General features: G+C 41.4%; 1 protein-coding gene and 1 long non-coding RNA gene across 2 annotated transcripts in view; one reads left to right on the top strand and one right to left on the bottom strand.

The window, feature by feature from the left end:
- The window catches only part of si:dkey-225n22.4 (collagen alpha-1(XXI) chain), a 105,970-nt gene extending 84,062 nt beyond the window's left edge, over positions 1-21,908 (top strand). The window contains exons 23-30 of the mRNA XM_032504384.1: positions 6,049-6,119; positions 6,612-6,647; positions 9,244-9,288; positions 16,798-16,942; positions 17,241-17,528; positions 19,808-19,954; positions 20,220-20,274; positions 21,682-21,908. Of these exons, the coding sequence (XP_032360275.1) occupies positions 6,049-6,119; positions 6,612-6,647; positions 9,244-9,288; positions 16,798-16,942; positions 17,241-17,528; positions 19,808-19,954; positions 20,220-20,274; positions 21,682-21,908 (1,014 nt within the window). The remainder of the gene's footprint in view (positions 1-6,048; positions 6,120-6,611; positions 6,648-9,243; positions 9,289-16,797; positions 16,943-17,240; positions 17,529-19,807; positions 19,955-20,219; positions 20,275-21,681) is intronic.
- Positions 21,909-23,744: 1,836 nt separating this feature from the next.
- Positions 23,745-24,705, bottom strand: part of LOC116672276 (uncharacterized) — a 20,301-nt gene continuing 19,340 nt past the window's right edge. Inside the window, exon 4 of the long non-coding RNA XR_004327518.1 lies at positions 23,745-23,999. This is a non-coding gene — a long non-coding RNA (uncharacterized LOC116672276). The remainder of the gene's footprint in view (positions 24,000-24,705) is intronic.

Here is a 24,705-nt window from a genome sequence, read left to right as displayed (position 1 = left end):
TAGCCTAGCTAACTAGCAGAAGGGGAACTTCTATAGCGTACTGATTAACTAACACCTATCTGAGAATTATTAATGTCCACAGTCAATATAAATAATTACATGCTTTGTAAATAATTACTTTAAATGAATCACATACATCCATATTTGCCTTGAGAACCATTTCAAAATATTCAAATGAATTTTGGGAGATGAATTAACCCATGTGAGAGTGCGTTGCATTTTATTGTCATTGTCATTGGTTTCTGTCATTGGAACACACACACAACACACACACACACACACACACACACACACACACAACACACACACACACACACACACACACACACACACACACACAACTTGTCAGTTTGCACATTTGTTGATCTCACAACCAATAGTAGTTGCTCTGTTTAAGCTGAAGAAATGTGCATGCAGACTGACATTCAGTGTGGTGTTCTGCTAAATTATACAGTGAAAATACTAAAATACTGAATCTTATCCATCTCAGCCGAGAAAAAAGAAATGTTGAGTTTTAACCAAGCAGTCTGATGTGTGTAGAGGTCTTTGTGGCTATACTGTAGCAGCCTGTTGTTGTTTTCAACTGAATCAATGAAGGTAAACACTGCGCTGTGGCACAGCACTGGCTGGCTGAGTCCTTCCCACGTCATGCTTGTTAAGCCCAGTGAATAACTGAGCAACAGGTTTGTCATCTGCTTCCATCATGTTTACAGTGATACTTACATACTGTACGTGCAGAAGGTTGTGTGTTCAGTGATACATGGGGTCAAGGGCCATCATAGAGCATGATCAATCTGCATTGTTTATTTTTTAATGTATTATTTTGACAAAAAACAAAGGTTTGTGATACTTAGACTTTTGTTCAGAAAATGAATCTCCACAAACGAAAACCACAGAAGTAAAAAGCAAACGCTTGTGTTTGGCGGCACTGAAGTACAAATTCTTCGTAATTGTACTTAAGAAGGATTTTCAAGTATCTGTACTTTACTTCATTTTATATTACCGGATATATTACGATATATCATACATATACATTTACTTTACTTACTGCATCCCCCTAAGCATCTTGGTTACTCGTTTCTACAAAATAAAATCCCAAGAAATTTGTTACAGTGGAAAAAAGCAGGTTTGGCGAATCATTGCTCCTAGATTGCAAGTTAAGGCCTGCTCCATTCCAGTTAGTGATATAATGCCTGTTTGGTGGCAGGAGGCAAAAAAATAAAAAAACAGGCCAAAACTAAAGCAGAAGAGGAGGAATCATAATAACTGATATTGTCATAGACGATGACCACCCCGATGACAACGTTATAAAGTACTAGTGTAAATACTAGTAGTGTAAATACTTTTACTCATCAGAATTAGGTACCATCTAATCTAATATTAGAAAATTACTTTTGCTACTTAAGTACAGTAAATATAACATACTTTAAGACTTTTACTCAAGTCATATTCTAAAAGGAGACTTTAACTTATCTTACCAGAAACAAAAATCTTTTTCTGGTAAGATACTTGTACTTTTACAAGTATTGCTTTCAAGTACTTTATACTTTATACAACATCCAGACCGGTACCTTGGCCCCAGTATCATCCCTCTCAAAAAAGCAATACTATGAAAATCCAGTGCTTTCTCCCTTCCTCCGTTCCTCCCTCCAATCTTCCTTTCCCCTATACCAACACTATGGCTACTCTGAATGAGAGGTATGGCCAGCCTCTCAATAAGATAGCTCAGGTGATGGATTCCTCAGATATTCGGTGGGGAGACATAGAGGCTTTCGAAAGATTTGCTTTGCAATTAATAGCTCTTGTAGGCATTCTCAACACTCTGGGCCCACAAGGTGAAGCAGAACTAAGCTGTGGGTCACATGTGGAGCAACTTCTGAGTAAGCAGAGATGAGGTCAGAGTTCAGTCGATGGATGGGTCCCCGTCCTGGGACACTGTAAACTCTTGTTGATCTTTTAGAGTGGCTCCATTATGAAGCATGGTGTCAAAGCAGCAGCAGAGATGAGGGCAAAGACAATATCGGAAGCATAAGGTCAAATCAACAGCTCGTTACACCACCATACTGCATGGGACTAATGAGGTTGTGGAGAATCAGATCAATGTAGCGGCCTCTTCTAAGCCACCACAGTCAGCCAAGAAGCAAGCAGAATTAAAAGCCTTCTGCCCATACTGCAACAAAGATGACCATTATCTCAGTCAGTGCATCACCAGACCAATCATCGCTGTTGACGTTGCGCACGTACACATCAGGCTGCACAGTGAGAAGCTGGTGACTGCCAATGCTGTTGTCAAACTTTCCCTGAGACCTCCACCACTGAAGAGAGTTGGTACATTCCACACCATATGGTCAATCACAATGGTAAAGATCATATAGTCGTCAACTGCTCTTTCTAGTATTAAGGTCTCAATCTCAATGAATGGTTGCTGCCATGCACAGCACACTAGAGGAAGATGTGATGTTCTCTGTGGAGAAATGCTTTTATGTAGACAACTGTCTACAGAGCTTTACATCTGCGCAGGAATCACGACACCTGCTCAACACGTTACAGGACCCTCTAGCATCTGAAGGTTTCAACATCCTGCAATGGGCCAGCAATGAGACAGACATTGTAAGTCCCATCCCTTCAGATGCCCGATCTGCCAAACTGGAGCTATGGTTCTCCCAGGACAAAGCTGTAGTAAAGAAATCCACCTTGAGCCTAAGCTGGTCTTGCGACACTGATGCCCTAGGCTTCCAACATCGACCTGTCTCGTACAGTGCTTCTACAATGAGAAACATCTATTGGGTTTTGGTGTATGACCCCTTGAGTGTCCTCCTACCTTTCACCACCAGGTCAAAGGTGATTGTCCAATAGCTTTCAGACAAATGTTGGGACTGGGATGATCCTAAACTCCCTGAATACCTCCTGCAAGCCTGGAGAGACTTGGAAGCCAACCTTCAGTACCTCAGATGACACATGATGTCCACATCTTCTCTGATGCCTCAGAGAAAGCATACGGGTCTGTAGTATACCACAGTTTAACAGCTTCTGGTGTTGATGTACTGTACATGTAGCCTTTCTCATTGCCAGCTCCCGTGTTGCCCACGGAAACAACAATTGGTGTCCCGACCAGAGCTATGTGCGGTGCTAACTGGAGCATGGCTGGGGAAACTTCTCTTGAAGGAGATCATGCTGACAATACAGGTACCATACCATTGGTTGCAATCCCAGTTCTGCCACTTTGTGGGTGCTAGGGTGGCAGAGATTAAGGAGTTGACTGATTTTAAGTCATGGAGATATGTAGACTCCAGGAACCCTGCAGATGATCTAACCAGAGGAAAGAGGCTCAATGATTTGCTTGGAGAAAAACGTAAATGGCTTAATGGGGCGGCTGGTCTGACAGGTCCTCCCTCTGCAAGCACCTTCCAAGAAGCAGAGCTTCTAGTGCTGAGAAGAGGCAAAGATGGATAATTTTTCTGAAGACTACCAACTCCTGAAACAAGCCAAACGGTTCATCCTAACAGCCGACTAATTTGCCTTTTCTCCTGAGTCTGACAGGACCACCCAGCTCATTCGAGTTGGAGGCTGCTTAAGACACATTAAAGGATCTTGACCCTTACACAGTGCACCCCATTGTCCTGGATCCCGGAATTCTGGATCCTAAGAGGCAGAGAGTCTGTGCGAAAACACCAACGGATATATTGAGAATGCCGTAGGTAGAGATTTAAGCCAGCCTGTCAGAAAATTATGGCCCTTCCACCTCCTTGCCTAAGGTTGTTCAAACCAGCATTTCAATCATGTGGAATGGATGGCTATGACCCCTTCCTGATCAATGTGGGGCGCCATAATGAAAAGAGGAGGGGAAACTTGTTTAAATGCCTTACTACAAGAGCCGTGCATCTGGAGATCCTTACCTCCATTGATAGTGACGCTTTCGTCATGGCTCTTTGAAGGTTCATTGCACGTCATGGTAAGCCTGCAGAGTTATACAATGACCAAGGTCCTAACTTCTGTGGGGGAGAAACTGAACTTTAAGAGGCCTACAAGTAACATAGCCCTGACCTGCAACAAAACCTTACCAAGCAGCAGATCAGTTTCCATTTCAACCCTCCTGCTGCCCCACATTTTCGCAGAGCGAGGGAGAGAGAGAGATCCATTCACTTAAGACAACACTTCACACTAAGCTTGGATCAGACTCTGTCACAGAGGAAGTCCTCAAGACTGTCCTTATAGAGATTGAGGCGATTCTAAACTAAGCCCCTTGGATATGTTTCCACAAACCTGACAGCTCCTGATCCGATAATGCCTAGTTGCCGGATGGCTCATTACCCCAAGATGTTTATCCGTAATCTGAACTGTTGGGCAAGAGGAGATGGAGACATTCCCAAGTGTTGGCAGACAATTTCTGGACAGCATTCATCTAACATTACCTGCTTGGGCTGCAGACCAAAGGGAATCCTTCTCCAGACGTCGAGGTCAGTACAATAGTGATGCTAATCAACCACCATGTGCCTCCCTCACTATGGCCAATAGGAAAGGTGACCAAGGTCTTTCCAGGCCCTGATGACCGAGTGAGGACTGTGGAAGTGCAGATAAAGAGTTTACACCCAACCTATCACCTGCCTGATTGTGCTACCTTAGGTCCAAGGCCAAGACAATGATACCCGATGATCAAGATGGACCCTAGGTGGCCTTGCCATGGCACAAACTTGGACACAAATTTGGGGGTGGCTTTGTTGGAAAGACCGTGCCCGTGTGCATGCATCAGTATTTACATTTCCAGCCTTACCTCAAGATAGATACGCAGCGGAGCGAGAGGGAGAACAGCTGTGTGTGTGATGTGTGCGTCTTTGCTGAAAAGTGAGTTTGTGATTAATGTTGGTATCTACTTAAACTGTAACCTGGTTATATCTGACCTATTAGAATTTAGACATCCTTTTTGCCTTATTAGACCTGTTCCCGACGATGTATGCTATGTGTAAGATGTGGCGCATTTGTAATTAGATTAGTGGCCACATTAGTGGAAAATTCCAGTGCCCTTTCGGGCAGTCTAATGTTAATTCAGTGGGCCACTAGGTGGCACTGTTGTATTGCATTCCACTGGTAAATACTGTTGTGCCATTAGAATTAGTCATTATAGTACAGAAATGTCAGTTTATTCTGTACTAATGTAAATAATGCAGGTATTTTGATAATGGGAATTAACATTCATGTTATTTCTTGTTTGTTCTTGTTCATTTCAGATCACACATACACTTACACGCATGAAGACGAATATATTTCTAATCACATACACATAGATAGCTATATACACATATAACCATTACATACAAACAGTGTAGCCTATTGTGTAATGCGAAGCTGTCCTTCAACACCTCAAGTAAAGTTCTGGATTAAATTGCATCAACTCCTTTGTGTTCTGACTGACACCCCAGTGAGACACCCATCTTATGTCCATCATTCCTAATACAGTCCAACCATATTTACCAACCCAACAAGACTGCTTTAGACGGAACCTTCACCAGAGCTTTCTGGTCTTCATGCTAAGCTAGTGTAATCACAGTTGTGCTCTAGCTCCGTAGCTGATGCACATTGGTATAAATCTTCTTTATCTCTCAGCAAGAAAGCACATAAGTTTACGTCTCAGTCAAAAACACTCCAGTAACTCTTGAGTCACTTCAGAACAAAGTATAAGGTGTAGAGACCAGTAGAGGTTCTCTTTTTCCTCTCTCTAGCTGTGTACCTACGTTGCTGTTTTTGACACTCTACATACACTCTCTGCTACCATTGTCTATTTGTTCTCATTCTACCAACCAGTTCTACTACTATTACCACTACGAGCTATACTTTTATGTTTGCAAACTGACAGTGTAAAGTTTTATATATCCTTTTTTTCTGCTCCCTTTTTGGATTACAAACAAAGACAGGGTGGTTACAATTGTTTTCTAGAGTGACATAAATGGCCAGTTATAGGAGATAACTGAGAATATCACAACATATGAACCTTGTCTTTTCTTAAATGCCAGCCATTGATTTCCAGACAACAGTAACATTTCACCTCTGCAGGGCTCAAGAGGAGAGTCAGTTTTCCAGGGCCGCCGGGTGCCATGGGGATGCCAGGGTTCAAAGGTCACAAGGTGAGAATCAATTCATATAATGGCATACACAAACCAATTAAAAACATGACCTGGGTGGTTTTGTTTGGACTTAATGCAGTCTACAGTTGGCAACAGAGGCGACACTTTATGAATAATTTATAGCTTTTGCTGTCAGGATCACATTTACTGTACTGCATAAATGTTGACAGCTTAACATAACACATACATGTTAATGTATTATTCATTTTTTGCTTAGATGACATGATTAACTTTAATGGTGCTAAAGGTTGTCCTTCACACTTCTAAAGCAGCATGCCCACACTCATGAATACAAGCAATCCTAATCCGATGATATGATCTGTTCAACGTGCTGCATTTGATTTTCTTTTGTACAGTAGGTCTACTGTGTGTTATCAACAGGACAGCAATGCTCATGATGGCTTTTTTGTCATCATGAGGGCAGCATTACTTTTGTCAGAACATAAACCTGAAATTACAGTACTTTTTTAATGTTCTAATGTGTATTTTTAGGGGGACAGAGGTGAGACGGGCTCTAAAGGACACCAGGTATTGTACTTTTTCTTCAAACTATTACTGGAAAGTCATATGCACAGGCAATAGTTCAGTCACACATTCCTGTTTTAAAAAATACAAATGAATTGAGAATGAATCAAACCGCAATCAACAGTGGCGTCAAGCCAGTGTTCACACTATTCTCCGACGTGCACTCTAACAATCACTGCTGATAGACAGCCTTTGCTCCGCTCTGCAAGCAACAACTCGATACTTTTTCTTTCTGTGGCCAGCGTTTCTGGAAACGAACGAGGCTAAAACCTTTTTTAGACCTGACTAAATCAAAATTAAGGCCTCGGAGGAAAATGTGGTAGTTTTTAAGACATTTCAAGTCCTTAAATTTTAGTTTAAAGTGTTTTTTTTTATTCTAATACTAAAGTCCATTTGACATCAGAAAATTACTTTTTATACTTAAGTACAGTAGATATCAGATTCTTTAAGACTTTTACTCAAGTAATATTCTAAAAGGGGCAGCTGTGAAACAGTGGTAGAGTGGTTGCCAACTAATCATTTACATTTAAAAGGTTGGTAGTTTGATCTCTGGCCCCGCAGTCCTATGTTGAAGTGTCCCCACTGAACCCCGAGTTGCCCCTGATGATGATGTAAATGTGTGTGTGAGTGTTTATCTGATGAGCAGGTGGCACCTTGCACGGCAGCCTCGGCCACTATGTAAAAGAGCTTTGCGTAGTTGACTAGAAAAGCGCTATACAAGAACAGTCCATTTACATTTAAAAGAAGTCATTTTCTGGTAAGATACTTGTACTATTGCGTTCAAGTACTTTATAGAACACTGCGTCAACCCATTGTTGGTAAAGCCGACTCACCAGCTGATGCAGGCGGAAACTGTTAAAGCTGGAATGTGGAATGTGCCACTGGAACTGGAATCTTTTTCAGTGTTATGAAATAACAAGTTAGAAATAGGTCAATTTTTTGGTAACACTTAATAATAATGTTAAATTAATTATCATGATTTCATGCATGACTTTAATCATATCAATGCTGAAGATGGAGCAGGTCAGCACTTTATTTAAAAGATCACGAACATGATGAAATAATAGAGAAGTTATGTGTAGTTTAACAATGATTATAACACTGCTGTGCTTGGTCAGCTTTTTGAAGAAGACATGAACATCATTATTAAATCAGAAATCATGATGATTCAAATACCTTAATTGATGCATTAATTAAGGTATTGTTCCTGTATTAAGTCACGCATGAGATACTATTAATCATTGTACATTACTGGCAGTTTATTAAGAACTACATGAATGAATAAATGCTTTTTCATGCATGAAGTCATGATAATACATGTACCATTTAAAAAAAAATGCCTTTGATGCCTCTTTACATTTATGCTTCTTAAACCCACTTTTGTGCTTGCATTCCATTCCAATTCCATTATTTCATTCTCTGTCTTGAAGCCCAGTGTCAATTAGAATAAACCAATGGGCCAATCTATCTGTTTAATGCGCCGGTCACACTGGGTTTGGCACGCAACAACCCTCCGTTCCTGAGACACATCCACTTTTCCTATTTTTGTCTTCTATGTCGACACAAAAGACCGCAGTGACTCAAAACCAACGTCCATCTGGGGGGGGACGGTGAACACGACAGCCTTGGTCCCATATGGCTATGACCTTCCATTATATCTTGTAAAACAAGATATAATGGAAGATGTTACTGCATCAACTTTTCGAATAATCATGTTCAGGAAAGGTCAAGTGTGAATGTAATAAAAAGGTCAACCTGCTAGTGGCTCTTTAAGTAGCACTGATTTCCATCAGCCTCTGAGTGGTAGGCCTAATTAGGGTTAGGCACGTGGGAGTAGGCTCCAACAGCTTCTACTAGTGTAAGAAGCCAAACTAATGCAATAATTAATATCAGTGTTAACACTGATACAGTCACATATACACAGTTTTTTAAGAATATATTTTCTCTTCATTATTTCTCTTTTGGTTTTTCACTGTCACAAAGGGCAACAAGAACCCGTCCTGTTGTACTTTTACCATTGTAAACACCGCATCAGTCACAAATTGAACAATCAAAGCGGGTGATGAATACTCTGATTGAGTTGCTTTCCTTTATGTGCACTAATGGAAAAGAGTTTTAAGAGCCCAGAGGAGCCGAGTACAGAGAGCACAGCCACACATGAGAAAAAAAGTCAGGTTTGTAAAAGGTCACCACTAGCCAATTCCTATCCCCTCTCTCCGTGGGTTTCTCTTATTGGCTGCTAGTGGTAATCATGACCTTTTCTCCACTGTCTTTCTTCTCTCTCTCTCTCTCTCTCTCTCTCTCTCTCTCTCTCTCTCACGCGCACGCACGCCCACACACACACACACACACACAGAATGAAGACATGGACCAGCACACAGTAACGCAAACACACACACCAAAATCGCCACACCGGTTGCACACATTCAATCTCACCTTTGGGCACACACACACACACCACACACACACACACACAACACACACACACACACCACCACTCACAAACACACACACACACACACACACACACACACACGCACACACACACACACACACACACATTCAAACATTCAGTTAATCATGATGTATCTCTTTGCAGGGGGAGCCAGGCAGAGATGGAGATCCAGGGACTCCTGGTGTACCTGTGAGTGAAGAGTCATACTACTTCCACTGGGTGGCAGTGAAGCTTATGTTTCCATGGGTTTAATGGGGAGTCTGGGTTTTAATAATGTGTGTTTGTGTGTCTGTGTGCAGTTATAAAGAATAAATGTCCCTGCAAGGACACAAGGATAAGGAAGAATATGTTGGCCAGTCCTCACTTACATTGAGCTAATTTGTATTTACAACTTGAGTTTTCATTTTTTGTAAAGTATGTCTGTAGTTAATATCATAAATCCCCTGATACAAGTCACCACAACAACTTTATCACAAAATAAATATGATAATAATGAACTCTACCAATATAACACCTCTCTGAAAGTGACTTTACAAGGTACTTCACGCGATTAAAATCAGGCAGCATATAAAACACATAAAAATGCAATAAAAGACTGAACAGAAAACAGTGCAAGCAAACAAGTCAATACAAAACTAAAACTGACTAAATGAGAAGAGATAAAATAAAAAATTATGGAATAAAACAGCAAGAAAGATCCAGACAGTAAGGTAATATAAAATCAAGTACAATTATTCTGATAAAGTTAACTTTCAGCAGGGACACAGAACGAGTTTACTGACTAAACTGAGCTAATCTGTTTAGGAGAGTTGTTCCAGAGTCTCTTTGCCCTCATGGCAAATCTTCAGCTCGCTTTGGTGTTTAGACTCAACCTCTCAACTACCATATGAGGATCATAGTGTCACGGTACAGATTATTGGCTTAATGCAAAGACTAGTGGTGTAGCGAACCACAGATGATCCGTGGTCCGTACGGATCGACACTCACGGTTTGGAACCCAGTCCACAGTTTGTGGAATAGTCACGTTATTTAATCTATTGATTGGCGTACAGGTCACGATAATGTTGTTACTTTGGCGTGTTGATTACAAATTTTAAAGTAATGTATTTCAATGGGAAGCCATGATCAAAGAACGACTACAGTAGCGAGAAGCATTGAAAACCGTGCAGGGAGGTTGGTCTGGGTGGTGGACAGGACTTTCACCCCGGAGACTGGGGATTGTGTCCCGCGTGTTGCAGTTCTTTTCTGCGTTATTCTCTTCCTAACCACAACCGTCCTATTGTTGTGGCTGGCGTGTGGCGTTTCATTTCCCTGTAGTTGCGTGCCACAGAGTCCGTGGATCATGTCCCGGCGCTAGTTGTTGTCACCGTCCCACGTGTGGCATTTCATTTCCCCATTGTTGCGTCCCCCAGAGCAGCCCAGTGTCATGGCAGTTTGTGAAATGGTCTCTTTCGAAAAATGGTGACCTGTACACGAAATCAACAAAAATTTGTGACCTGTAAACAAATCAATAAATCAAAATAACATGACCATTTCATGAACTGGCGTGAGTTGGGAAAGCATGTGCAAGCACGGATATATTGCAAAGTTAAACCATAATAATTATGGTGTGAAATACCTTTTTACTGTTGCTGTTTATTAACGTAACGTTAGCTGATAAATCTCTCTCTCTCAACACACAAACAAATGTCTGCGCTGCTCTCCGTTGCTCCGAAACAGACTTTAAATGCAACAGAAGCATCGCTGAGTCTCACGCTAGTTAACGCTAACGGTACACTTGGCAGCAGGTAACATTGATGTTAGTCTAACATTGCCATTAGCCATAAAAAATCATGGCTAACGGCCATGATGCCATGATGTTAGCTTAACAATGTCGTTAGCCTAACGTTGCCGTTGGCCCAACGTTGCCGCTAGCTAGTAGCTGGATTAACGGTTAAAGCGCTGACAGATAAACGGTGTGAAATGTGACGGTATTTCACTTTAGAGGACGTCCAACAGTCTGTCGCTGAACCTATGAGCTAAAAGACACAAGCTAGTGACTAGGTCATTGCTGTTGTCTCATCTGTTTTTGTCATTTAACAGCAATTTACTGTTTCAAGAAGTTATTATTGTTAAAGGTCGTTTTTAATAAATCATTTAAATTCTGTGTGAATTGTGCTGACCTTAAAATCAATCTGATCTATGACTCAAGCCCGTGAGCCGAACCGAGCCGTGAGTTTTTTGATCCGTTGCACTTCTACCAAAGACCCCGTGCAAAGGCAGTTAACTAAAAATCAATGGTCAGTTTACAGACTTAAAGCTGTCAATTATAACATTTGAAACGTGCAAACAAATCTGACAAAGTAAAGGCATAAGGGCAGGTCAGAGACAGACAGCAGGTCAGAGAGTTTCAATTTCAGTTGAAACTCTTTAAAAAGGAATCACCAATTCCTTTTGCCAGATCATAAAGTACTCTACAAAAGAGGCGTGGTTATAAGACAGTTATTACACAGGTACAAATACATGTACAGATACTGATGCTATTTAAAACATTAACAATGACTCTGTTCTATGCAAGTGTCCCAATAAGCCATGACAGCGTGACGGTTAGCCAGCTTGAACAATACCAGGACCCTGGAACTGATGCAGCTAATTGATTTTATTATTTATTTATTTGTGCTTTTCCCATCGTGACATGTCAAAATGTTTTCTGTTTTCTGCATGTTCCCAGCTAGTTAGCGAGGGGTGTTAGAGGGGTAAACTTGTAGAAAGACGAGAAAGAAAAGTTCTTCATGAATAATTTCACAAGGTAAGATAAGGCTTCATAAGGAGAGAGAAGCAAAATTGCATAATTGATTTAACGTGTTCATCCACGTTGAGATTACCATCCTCATCAATAATTGGTAATGAGCAAACATAATGGTATGAATCGATCTGTGATCTGCAATTTCCAGCTTTCAAGCCAAGCTTGGTAATTTACACGTTTCAGACAGGAATGATGCCAAATGAGCAACATTTAAGAATTGATCAATAAGTATTGATTACTGAGCATCGATCTTCACGTCCCTAGATGGGGTTTAGACAGTAAATCCAGAGAGGTGTGTGTGTTTTTGTGTTTTCACACAGCAGTAGCGATATTGCGTCATGAGGAGACAGAGTTGTGTAGTCCTGTCTGTGACACTTGAGACAGATTAAACGATTGTATTTCTCAGTATGCAGCTTAATGTTCACACTCGGTAATTCCACAGGGTTGAGAGCAGCCCATCCCCCTTGTGACACACTCTTGAGGCTAAATACATCAGTGAATCACTAGTTTGTCACTGCTGAAATGTAATGCAGTTCGGGAAAGGGTGTGTTCCGTTTTCCTGGTTTCCCTTGTCATTACCACTTGTCTTCTACTGGAAAGTGTCGTTCAGATTACAGTGCATAACTCTGTTTTTTGCAAAGGCCCTTAGACTACAATGTGAGCGTTGCTAGGAGATAATTACAGATTGAAATGTCTTTGTAACAAACCTGATGTTAGCTGCATCTGTGGGCTCATGTTTTGCAGTGTTAGATGGCAATGCAATCTCATCAGCAGATTGAGTTTGCTCAGTTGCATTGTAACTGAAGATAATAGTATTTAAGCATATTTGAGTATCTCTAGGATTTATCATCCATGCTGTCTAAAAAGTCAAGGTTGACAGTTCATTCTAATGATACACAGAAAAATTCAGACTCACCAGGGGGTAGACAGGGGGTTGCAGACAATCACAGAAAAGTGATACTGAAGGGAAAAGTGTTACTTCTTGAATAGTATGACAGAGCAACTAAAGGCCCAAAAGGGAAATTGGGCCAACAAAGAGGCCTCTGGGAACACTTAGGCACACAATTGCTGCTGTTGGTGATTAGTGTGGGTATTCAACTTCACAGTGTGGGTCCATGTGACCCAAAGAGGCAGGCCATCCCATGAGCCTAGAGCTTGGGAAGCTGTTTATGTGGAGCATTAAAGCATAAATAGCTTTAAATTATGTTTGGTGAGTTTCTGAACTCATCCAGAACTGGACTCTGGTAAGACTCCTAGTTGAACTTAGTTACAACCCCAGGACAGGAATTCCACTTTAGGACTGCTTATACTGGCACAGTCCTGGAGAGTCAGGAACTGCACCAGTAGACACAACTATAAAGTCTAATATACATCTAAAGACACTGATCAAAGGACACTGAAACAACAGCAAAGGAGAGTCTCACCAATATCCTGCTGTGAGAAGGGGTGCTCTGATACATTCTACACATAAAAGAATGCTTTGATGCTTTATTATGTGACCTCATCCTTGCTAATGTGATTGCTTTTCAATGGTTTGATGCTTACACTATTGTTGTGTTTTTAATGGTAAGTATAATTTATGTTCATCATGCAGCTAAATACCTCTAGGTTTTAATAATGGTAAGTTTTATATGAAACTAGGATATTTAATATCAAAAGAAAGATTATTTTAAAATTATGCCAGGAAATTTAAGACGAAGGGGGCCATGGTCATTTTTGACACTGCCGTTGGACCAAGACCTTTAAGTATAAGACAACAGCAGTCTTGCATGCTCTTTCTTCCTCTTCTTTTTTACTTCATCCTGTTGTCATACTTGGCTCTGCTGACTTGCTTGAATACTACAGTTTTTTCCAATTGCTAACACACTAAAATGACATGCACAGCACAATTATTTAAACGACACCACAGAGAGCAAACTTCCTCTCAAGTCTCAGAAAGTCTAAACACATTGTCTGCTTTACACACATTTTTTCATTTCAAAATGGCAACTTTTTAAATGCACTGAACACAGTTTCCTGCATAAGACACAACAATCTGACATAAAGTCCATGTTTGCCATTTCAAAACACTGCCATTTAAAATGACACTACATGAGCTAAATGACTAATTACATGTGCCACCTTGCCAAACACCCATGGTTAATTGTAAACACTCCAATCAGGATGTTAGCACTATGAAAAGAATAATATTTAGGCTGCATTGTCCAAGCCCTATATATTCTTTATTTTGTTTTTTCTAAAAGGACTGAGTAGACGACACCATTGTGGAGGAACATGTGTTTCCCTGTATACTGGATAACACCATATTGACAGATTGTATGTGTTTCAGGGAGTACTGAAATGGATGCACATGCCAATCCCACATGAGTTTATCTTTATAGATGAGGCTTTGTTCAACCTAGCAAAGAGCAGAAGAAGGGGGAGAAACGTCATTGGCCACAGAGCCATCATAATGTTCCTGGCCAACGTGGTGGGAACATCACAGTGTGCTCTGCCATCTCCAGTATGCATGTTGTCCTCCACCGTCATGTCACCTTGGACCATACAAAACAGCACTATTCTCACTTTCTGACAGACTTCACAACATTCTCACACTACCGAGAATAATGATGCCGACCATCAGGAAAACCGGGACGTTGGTATATGGCAACGTGAGCGTTCATCGTGCAGGCCGCCGGACAAAACTGGTTCGCTGACCACCCACCATTTCTCGTGCGATACCTCCCACCACTCACTATTTTAAAAAACCCCAAAAAAGAGTTCTTTTCAGAGGGGTAAACTGTAGAAAGACGAGAAAGAAAGTTCTTCATGAATAATTTCACGAGGTAAGATAAGGCTTCATAAGGAGAGAGAAGCAAAATTGCATAATTGATTTAACGTGTTCATCCACGTTGAGATTACCATCCTCATCAATAATTGGTAATGAGCAAACATAATGGTATGAATCGATCTGTGATCTGCAATTTCCAGCTTTCAAGCCAAGCTTGGTAATTTACACGTTTCAGACAGGAATGATGCCAAATGAGCAACATTTAAGAATTGATCAATAAGTATTGATTACTGAGGCATCGATCTTCACGTCCCTAGATGGGGTTTAGACAGTAAATCCAGAGAGGTGTGTGTGTTTTTGTGTTTTCACACAGCAGTAGCGATATTGCGTCATGAGGAGACAGAGTTGTGTAGTCCTGTCTGTGACACTTGAGACAGATTAAACGATTGTATTTCTCAGTATGCAGCTTAATGTTCACACTCGGTAATTCCACAGGGTTGAGAGCAGCCCATCCTCCTTGTGACACACTCTTGAGGCTAAATACATCAGTGAATCACTAGTTTGTCACTGCTGAAATGTAATGCAGTTCGGGAAAGGGTGTGTTTCCGTTTTCCTGGTTTCCCTTGTCATTACCACTTGTCTTCTACTGGAAAGTGTCGTTCAGATTACAGTGCATAACTCTGTTTTTTGCAAAGGCCCTTAGACTACAATGTGAGCGTTGCTAGGAGATAATTACAGATTGAAATGTCTTTGTAACAAACCTGATGTTAGCTGCATCTGTGGGCTCATGTTTTGCAGTGTTAGATGGCAATGCAATCTCATCAGCAGATTGAGTTTGCTCAGTTGCATTGTAACTGAAGATAATAGTATTTAAGCATATTTGAGCATCTCTAGGATTTATCATCCATGCTGTCTAAAAAGTCAAGGTTGACAGTTCATTCTAATGATACACAGAAAAATTCAGACTCACCAGGGGGTAGACAGGGGGTTGCAGACAATCACAGAAAAGTGATACTGAAGGGAAAAGTGTTACTTCTTGAATAGTATGACAGAGCAACTAAAGGCACAAAAGGGGAAATTGGGCCAACAAAGAGATATAAGGCCTCTGGGAACACTTAGGCACACAATTGCTGCTGTTGGTGATTAGTGTGGATATTCAACTTCACAGTGTGGGTCCATGTGACCCAAAGAGGCAGGCCATCCCATGAGCCTAGAGCTTGGGAAGCTGTTTATGTGGACCATTAAAGCATAAATAGCTTTAAATTATGTTTGGTGAGTTTCTGAACTCATCCAGAACTGGACTCTGGTAAGACTCCTAGTTAAACTTAGTTACAACCCCAGGACAGGAATTCCACTTTAGGACTGCTTATACTGGCACAGTCCTGGAGAGTCAGGAACTGCACCAGTAGACACAACTAGAAAGTCTAATATACATCTAAAGACACTGATCAAAGGACACTGAAACAACAGCAAAGGAGAGTCTCACCAATATCCTGCTGTGAGAAGAGTGTGCTCTGATACATTCTACACATAAAAAGAATGCTTTGATGCTTTATTATGTGACCTCATCCTTGCTAATGTGATTGCTTTTCAATGGTTTGTTGTTTACACTATTGTATTGTGTTTTAATGGTAAGTAATAATGTTAACTATATTTGTGTTCATCATGCAGCTAAATACCTCTAGGTTTTAATAATGGTAAAGTTTGATATGGAAACTAGGGATATTTAATATCAAAAAGGGAAAGATTAGTTTAAAATTAATGCCAGGAAAATTTAAGACGAAGGGTGGCCAGGGTCATTTTTGACACTGCCGTTGGACCAAGACCTTTAAGTAAAAGACAACAGCAGTCTTGCATGCTCTTTCTTCCTCTTCTTTTTTACTTCATCCTGCGTGTCATACTCGGCTCTGCTGACTTGCTTGAATACTAACTGCCACACCCATTGGACATTCCTTCTTCTCTAACACAAGCTGCCCGTGGGCCCATGTTAGAACAAACTTACACCGATCCCTAAGTTCAAAAGAAGCACTGAAGAAGCTTGCAAAGAAACTGCTTCAGTTCAACAAAGATCATCATCTCCATCTCGGTGTTCCAACTCACCAAAAAAACAGTTGGTGACCCCAAGTTTCACCTGCTGCTGCAGGGAACGGTCCAGCGGAGCGGCGCCGAGGGAACTAGCCAGACAAGGAAAACGAGTCTACAGGCCCTCAAGAACCACCGCCACAGCCTCCCACCGTCATCCTCCCATCGATCCATCCTCCCCACCTTTCATCCTCCCCATTCGTCATGTATAATGTAAATGTTGTCTGTATTTATAAAGCCTTTTCCAGTCTTAACAACTGCTCAAAGCGCTTTTACATCTACAGGAAACATTCACCATTTACACACATTCATACACTGTGGCCGGGGCTGCCGTACAAGGTGCCACCTGCTCATCAGATAGACATTCACACTCCGATGCGCAGCACCGGGGGCAACTCGGGGTTCAGTGTCTTGCCCAAGGACACTTCGACAATGACTGCAGGGGCGGGGATCGATCCACCAACCTTCCGATTGGCAGGCAACCGCTCTACCACTGAGCCACAGCCGCCCCAAGGGAGTCATCCTCCCATCGTCATCCTCCCACCTTCATACTCCCATCGTCATCCTCCCACTGTCATCCTCCCACTGTCATCCTCCCACCGTCATCCTCCCACGCATCCCCGTCATCCGCCCATCGTCTCCATCATCCCCACCTTCATCCTCCCACTGTCCTCCTCCCACCTTCATCCTCCCACCGTCATCCTCCCATCGTCATCCTCCCACTGTCATCCTCCCGCCGTCATCCTCCCACTGTCCTCCCGCATCCCGTGTCTCCATCCATCCCCAAACTTAGTCTTTATTGAATATTGGACAGATTATTGCTGATAGTCAAAAAAGATGTTCAAGCATTCTACGATAACTAAATAAACATTAATTAACAACCCACCATGTAATTTACCTACAGAGTTCCAAAGGGCCAATTAGTGTGTGATGTTGCTACTATTGTGGTTTTTCCTTGGATTGTTTTTGTCATTCAAGCCCTAGTTGCTCCTTAAAATCCGTAGAGAACTGGGAAGCTGATGCACAATAAAATCTGTGTTTTTTTCCCCTAGCTTTTTCTTCTTCTTTACTTCTAACTTTCTTTGAATAGGTGGATGAAGTAGAAAACTGTGCTTCATTGAAAAGTTGCATTACACAGAACCTTTGTTAATTTCCCCACGTTGCACCGCAAAGCTTCTTCTGCATTTTTGACTAGTGAGGGGTGGTGCCATCATGTTTTAATTCCCAATAAATGGCATCCTTTTGTATCTCCAGTGTCTGAGTCTGCATGTTCAATTGGGGCCTTTAAGCATGCTATGGGCAGAGCAGCGTGCTGTGGGCATTAACATTCTTTGAAAAGTATTCCCAATGATCATGTGTTTTCTTGACAAAACTTCCTTGAAGCAGAATGAGGGAACGCTGGTTTATTGTTTCCTATAGCACTATTGCTAAAATAACTTACCAGTAAAGAGGAACTAGTGGATGAAAAAGTGGAAGTATTTAAAGGGAAGCAGAACACATCCAGAGCCTTATTTTTAAAACTTTAGGGAATGCATTACAATAACCAATCTAAAATGTTTTGTAAGCCACTGGTTTTGACAGAAAAGAGAATGGTTCTGCATCAGCAATGCAGAGCAGCAAGTATAGCTCCTCTGACATGCTAACTCAGCCTTTGATATGTAAGCTGAAGTTTGTAACTGTATCTCTCTATTTCCCCCTCTTCTCTTTTCTTCCCCACCCACCCCGTTCTCTTTTCTGTCTTCCGTCAGGGTGAAGTGGGACCCAGGGGAAGGAAAGGAGAGGTTTGTCGAATTAGACTTGTGGTATTAGATATAATCCATTCTGTCTTATTCTGCACCACAGTGAGAAGCCCTGTCAAGCCTGCATGGCTGCTATAGAAGACTTACAGAGCCAATACCTCCAAGCCTGGCCCCCTGGGCAAAAATATACATAACAAAAGCCCTGTTTTCTAAAGGCACACACATCTGAAATATCAAACACTTACTGTACTGTCTGCAGAATCCCAATTCATGGAGATGTAGCCTTCCTCAGTTGTGCAAATGCTTTACCATTTGTAGGATATCATTTGACACAAGTTCACACTGTATTAGCATGATTTTTAATCAGTAACAAAAAAAAACTATGACAGACTAGAAAACTTTGAAATGAAAAATATAATTTTATCATTTAAACCTGTCCACCTACCCATTCTCACATGGCACATGTAGTTTGCAAAGATCAGGTGGAAGATTTACTGCTTAAAATACTCACTTTTTAAACAATGGGTGCTTGTTTCTAGACAGGTCGACAAAGGCAGCTTCTCATTTCTAGCTGGAGACCGTTGATTTTTGCCGGCTAAAATGACGACTGCCGCAGGCAGATTTGGTCAACTCTAGCTATCTGGCTAATTAAGCTAACTTAGCTTCACGCAGTGTTTCAATGTTTTTAGCTGACTTCTTTTGAAACAAGACCCCTGTAATATGAGTCTGAACCCTCCTGTTGTCCTCGGGTCAAATTTGACCCCATTAAAAAATTTGAAATATGGGTTTCCTTTGAAACCAAATTCCCACAAAAAATGGATTGGATTCCATACAACGCTCTTTGCATATACAATTGATCACTTTCATTCCTGATGAAACTCATCTGTGTGTTCCTCTGATCTTAACTATTAGTCAAAATAATTCCTAATTTCTGCTTTTTTAACTCAAATAATAGGTATAAATGAGGGTTATTGACCATGAATTCCAAAAATTATTGCAAAATTAGTGAAAAAAAGTCTTAAAAAGGGACAAAAATGTCAACCTTTTGTCCGTTTTTGACTTGGGAGGACAACACAAGGGTTTAATATACATTTGGCTATGTTAGGAGCCTGGTTCATAAACTCATGATGATCCATGTAGAAGACATGGAAATAAAGAACACACCAGCCTAGTTATGGTTGTTAAGCAATGTTTGGGCAGTGTTGATGGACAATGTTCAGAGAACAGTCAATTCATTTTTATGCATGAGACAACATATTACAAAATAAATTTTAATTTCACCTTTTTTCTTTTGTAACCTAAACCTTTCTGTCCTCCCTCCTGCTCCTTCAGACAGGAGTGATAGGTGACGTTGGCCACAGGGGGCCTGAAGGAAAGAAAGGGGACATGGGCCACATGGGTGCTGTTGGCCCCAGGGGATTTCCTGGTCATGACGGGTTTCCAGGCCAACCAGGCCAACCAGGATATCCTGGGAAACCTGTGAGTATATCTCGTCCTGACGCTCTTCTCTGGCATATAAAAAAAGAAGAAAAGAAAGAAATATGGGCTGAAAGAAACAGTCAGTGATTTCCTGCCTGGATTGGGGGAGTTATGTTTGGGAGTAATGGGAGTGTTGGTGTCAGTGTGTGTGGTCTATGTGAAGACAGAGAGTGGAGCGTTGAGAAGGTCCTGGAAATTTCCACACACACTCAATCTCAGTCCCACAGTGGATTCAGCTGAATCAAAGTTTAATTGTGTGTTGCAGGGCAAGCCTCCTTCAGATGAACATCTTCTAAAGCTCTGCACAGATGTTCTGCGTAGTAAGTACCTGTTTGTTTTTATGTCACTTTGTGGAAGTCTGTTACGAAAGCCCAAAATTCACTCCCAGCACACACCAACACAACAATAGTTATCTCAGATCTAAGTTGCACATTTCACGTAATTCTTTTGTTTGATTTGCACTGATCACAACACATTGGGTCACACTGGGGTATTTGGTGAACTCTCGGTAAAAAGTAGCACAACGTTAAATACCCAACATATAATGGTTCATTTTTAACTTTGTTGACGAGAATGTGAAAGTCATTAAGTGGGTACATTCCACAGTCTTTGGCCTCAGCCCAAAGCAAATCAAGCAAACTATGGTTGCTTTCTATTTCAACATGCCTCCTTGCTTCCATCACCTTTATCCATTAATCATAGCTACTCCCGACAGTAGCTGTATTTACATAGACCCTAATATTCCACTAATCAGAATAATAGCCTACTCAGCATAAAAATGCCTCATGTAACCTATTCAATAGGAAGAGACTGGCCTTATCAGGCCCTTTTCGACAATTGAGTTGACAGGGGTGGTGTAAACCTTTGATAACCTGCTAAATAGGAAAATATTAATGCCTAATCATTCTGTGCATGTTTGCCCCACATAGGGGTAACATTAGCTGACGTTGCGACCGGGAAGGACTAAAACTTGGCGGTAACAAAACAAAATGGGTCTGTGGCCCTACTTTTCTTATGTCATATTTCCAGCAAATTAGATGCATCACAGCGGGTGGAATCACTTTGCGCAAGTCATATTCTGATTAAATGCTTTGGGGCATGTATACACACATCTTAAAATCATGTATTCAGGTCCATGTATTCAGTTAAGTTGGAATTTCTATTTAGGGAGATTTGGGTTTTGAGAAATATCATTTACATTTGGATGCAAGAGGCTAGATGGAGTACACAGGCTGCCCAAGACTACTATGTATAGGATGTACCTTACAAGGTACAAACTTGGTTTAAAGACATGCCAACATACCAGGGCACATTTTTCTCCCATCCCAGAATGCTGTGTGGAGTATCCAGATGCTCCTCTGCTCTGCAATGTGTGGATGGTCTGGCAAAGCGTGATTATATTTACAGTAGTCTCGCATTGCCAGACCTCCACAACACTGTTTCAGCCCTGGAGTAATGTCACGCTACACCGCCTATTTATTCTTACATAGGAGAAAACATTCTGGCTTGTTTGTCTTTCTTAAATCAATCCCAACCATCGTGGGGATGGCACCAAGCCCAGATAGCGGATATTACAAGAGTGGAGGGAACGGATATCAGGCTTTATTCCAACATGTACATCGTTGAGTCAGACTAGGTCTACAGAATTATGTGGTCAGACTCTCAGTTTTGACATAATATTCTATATCCAAATGGATTACTCAGCACATTATGGCTGTGCACTGCAGATCAACTCCCAGCACTACTCCAGACCCTGGCCCCCCCAGCTAGGTGTGAACCATGCCAGAGCTTGAAGGGACCCGCAGGCGAGCCAGGAGCCTCAGGACCCAAAGGCTCCATGGGCACTCCAGGCTACCCTGGCAGGAGTGGCACTCCCGGTTACCCAGGACCTTCTGGAATGCAGGGCCCTGCAGGCCTCAAAGGTGATATGACCCATCCTCTTTTAAGGGAATAATCAATACGTTATGACTTACGATTTATGTAATCGGTATTCAATGTTCCTTGTTAAGCCAGTGGTGTCTGACACTCTGGATAAGACGGTGAAAAATATCTTTCCATCAGTCTCTTTACATTGATGAAAACAAGGCAATAAATAACACAATTTCATGAAGAAGAGCTAGGACAAAATTTACTGTTGCTTTCATCAACGATTAAAATCAAAACAGTGTCAACAAGCTAACAAATTGGATATGTTGATGTTCACTGTACCCCATAAAACAAGATCATTAAACAAGTGAACATCAGTGAAAGTCAGCAGAGCAAAAGACAACAAATACTGAATACAAACCCACCTCAATGAGCTGTCTTTGATTTATTACCCCTTCAAGATGAAGTGGCTAATCAGCTGTGAAAGATGCCAAACTGTACCACTCCACTGAAGTACACTATTTTCACAGCAACAAGTTCCAGGCTTGGCTGAAAAGACTACAAGCTGGACTTGGAAACGAGAGTTTTATTAGAATTCATTTAAAACTTTTCAGTGTGATTTGATTCTTTATGAGCCACACAATAAACAGATTTAGGTTCAAATTCTTATGCGGCTGGAAATGGCACCATACTAACAGCAGCCTACTGGCATCTGCATATAGAGGTTTCTAGCCATGACAACCCCTCAGCCCAGAAGATTAACCCTACTGACCTTGGTACCTGAATTTTCCCTTAGTGCCACCAGCAGTTCAAGGTTTTCACTTATTCAGTAAAATGTATCAGCATCTAGTAGATGGATTGGCACACCTTTGTACAGATATTCATGGTTCCCAGAGGATGAATCCTCATGACTTCAGAGATCCAGCACCACGAAGAGGTTGATATTTTCAGTTTTTAGTGAAAGGGTCTTACCATGAGATTTGGTACAGGTATTCATCTTCCCTCAGGATGTATTGTAATCACTTTGGGGATGACATACTTGTTCATCCAGAGCCCTCATCAGTATTTACAGTCAGGTCCATAAATATTGGGACATCAACCCAATTCCAATCTCTTTGGCTCTATACACCACCACAATGGATTTGAAATGAAACAAACAAGATGTGCTTTATCTGCAGACTTTCAGCTTAATTTGAGGGTATTTACATCCAAATCAGATGAACGGTGTATGAATTACAACAGTTTGTATATGTGCCTGCCACTTTTTAAGGGACCAAAAGTAATGGGACAATTGGCTGCTCAGCTGTTCCATGGCCAGGTGTGTGTTTATCCCATTTACAAGGAGCAGATAAAAGGTCCACAGTTCATTTCAAGTCTGCTATTTTCATTTGGAATCTGTTGCTGTCAACTCTCAATATGAGATCTAAAGAGCTGTCTCTATCAGTGAAGCAAGCCATCATTAGGCTGAAATATCAAAACAAACCCATCAGAGAGATAGCTAAAACATTAGGTGTGGCCAAATCAACTGTTTGGAACATTCTTAAAAAGAAAGAACGCACCGGTGAGCTCAGCAACACCAAAAGACCCGGAAGACCACGGAAAACCACTGTGGTGGATGACCGAAGAATTCTTTCCCTGGTGAAGAAAACACCCTTCACAACAGTTGGCCAGATCAAGAAGACTCTCCAGGAGGTAGGTGTATGTGTGTCAAAGTCAACAATCAAGAGAAGACTTCACCAGAGTAAATCCAGAGGGTTTACCACAAGATGTAAACCATTGGTGAGCCTCAAAAACCGGAAGGCCAGATTAGAGTTTGCCAAACAACATCTAAAAAAGCCTTCACAGTTCTGGAACAACATCCTTTAGACAGATGAGACCAAGATCAACTTGTACCAGAGTGATGGAAAGAGAAGAGTGTGGAGAAGGAAAGAAACTGCTCATGATCCAAAGCATACCACCTCATCAGTGAAGCATGGTGGTGGTAGTGTCATGGCGTGGGCATGTATGGCTGCCAATGGAACTGGTTCTCTTGTATTTATTGATGATGTGACTGCTGACAAAAGCAGCAGGATGAATTCTGAAGTGTTTCGGGCAATATTATCCGCTCATATTCAGCCAAATGCTTCAGAACTCATTGGACGGCGCTTCACAGTGCAGCTGGACAATGACCCAAAGCATACTGCGAAAGCAACCAAAGAGTTTTTTAAGGGAAAGAAATGGAATGTTATGCAATGGCCAAGTCAATCACCTGACCTGAATCCGATTGAGCATGCATTTCACTTGCTGAAGACAAAACTGAAGGGAAAATGCCCCAAGAACAAGCAGGAACTGAAGACCGTTGCAGTAGAGGCGTGGCAGAGCATCACCAGGGATGAAATCCAGCGTCTGGTGATGTCTATGCGTTCCAGACTTCAGCTGTAATTGACTGCAAAGGATTTGCAACCAAGTATTAAAAAGTGAAAGTTGATTTATGATTTTTAAACTGTCCCATTACTTTTGGTCCCTTAAAAAGTGGCAGGCACATAAACAAACTGTTGTAATTCCTACACCGTTCATCTGATTTGGATGTAAATACCCTCTAATTAAAGCTGAAAGTCTGCAGATAAAGCACATCTTGTTTGTTTCATTTCAAATCCATTGTGGTGGTGTGTATAGAGCCAAAAAGATGGAATTGTGTTGATGTCCCAATATTTATGGACCTGACTGTAAATGGGTTCATTACTTAACAATAACTCAACAAAACCCAATGACATTCCCATCATGCTTACACGCTAAATTAAGATGGTGAACATGGTAAACCTCTGGTAGACTGGTGGTAGACTCTTAGGGGTTTTACAGTTGGTCCAATTCAGCCCTTCAAAAGAACTCATACCTATAAGTCAGCA

The sequence above is a fragment of the Etheostoma spectabile genome, chromosome 22 (assembly GCF_008692095.1).
Source record: "Etheostoma spectabile isolate EspeVRDwgs_2016 chromosome 22, UIUC_Espe_1.0, whole genome shotgun sequence".
In the NCBI taxonomy this organism is placed as follows: domain Eukaryota; kingdom Metazoa; phylum Chordata; class Actinopteri; order Perciformes; family Percidae; genus Etheostoma; species Etheostoma spectabile.
The sequence above is the reverse complement of the archived record's forward strand: the minus strand, read 5'-3'. Positions and strand labels throughout refer to the sequence as shown.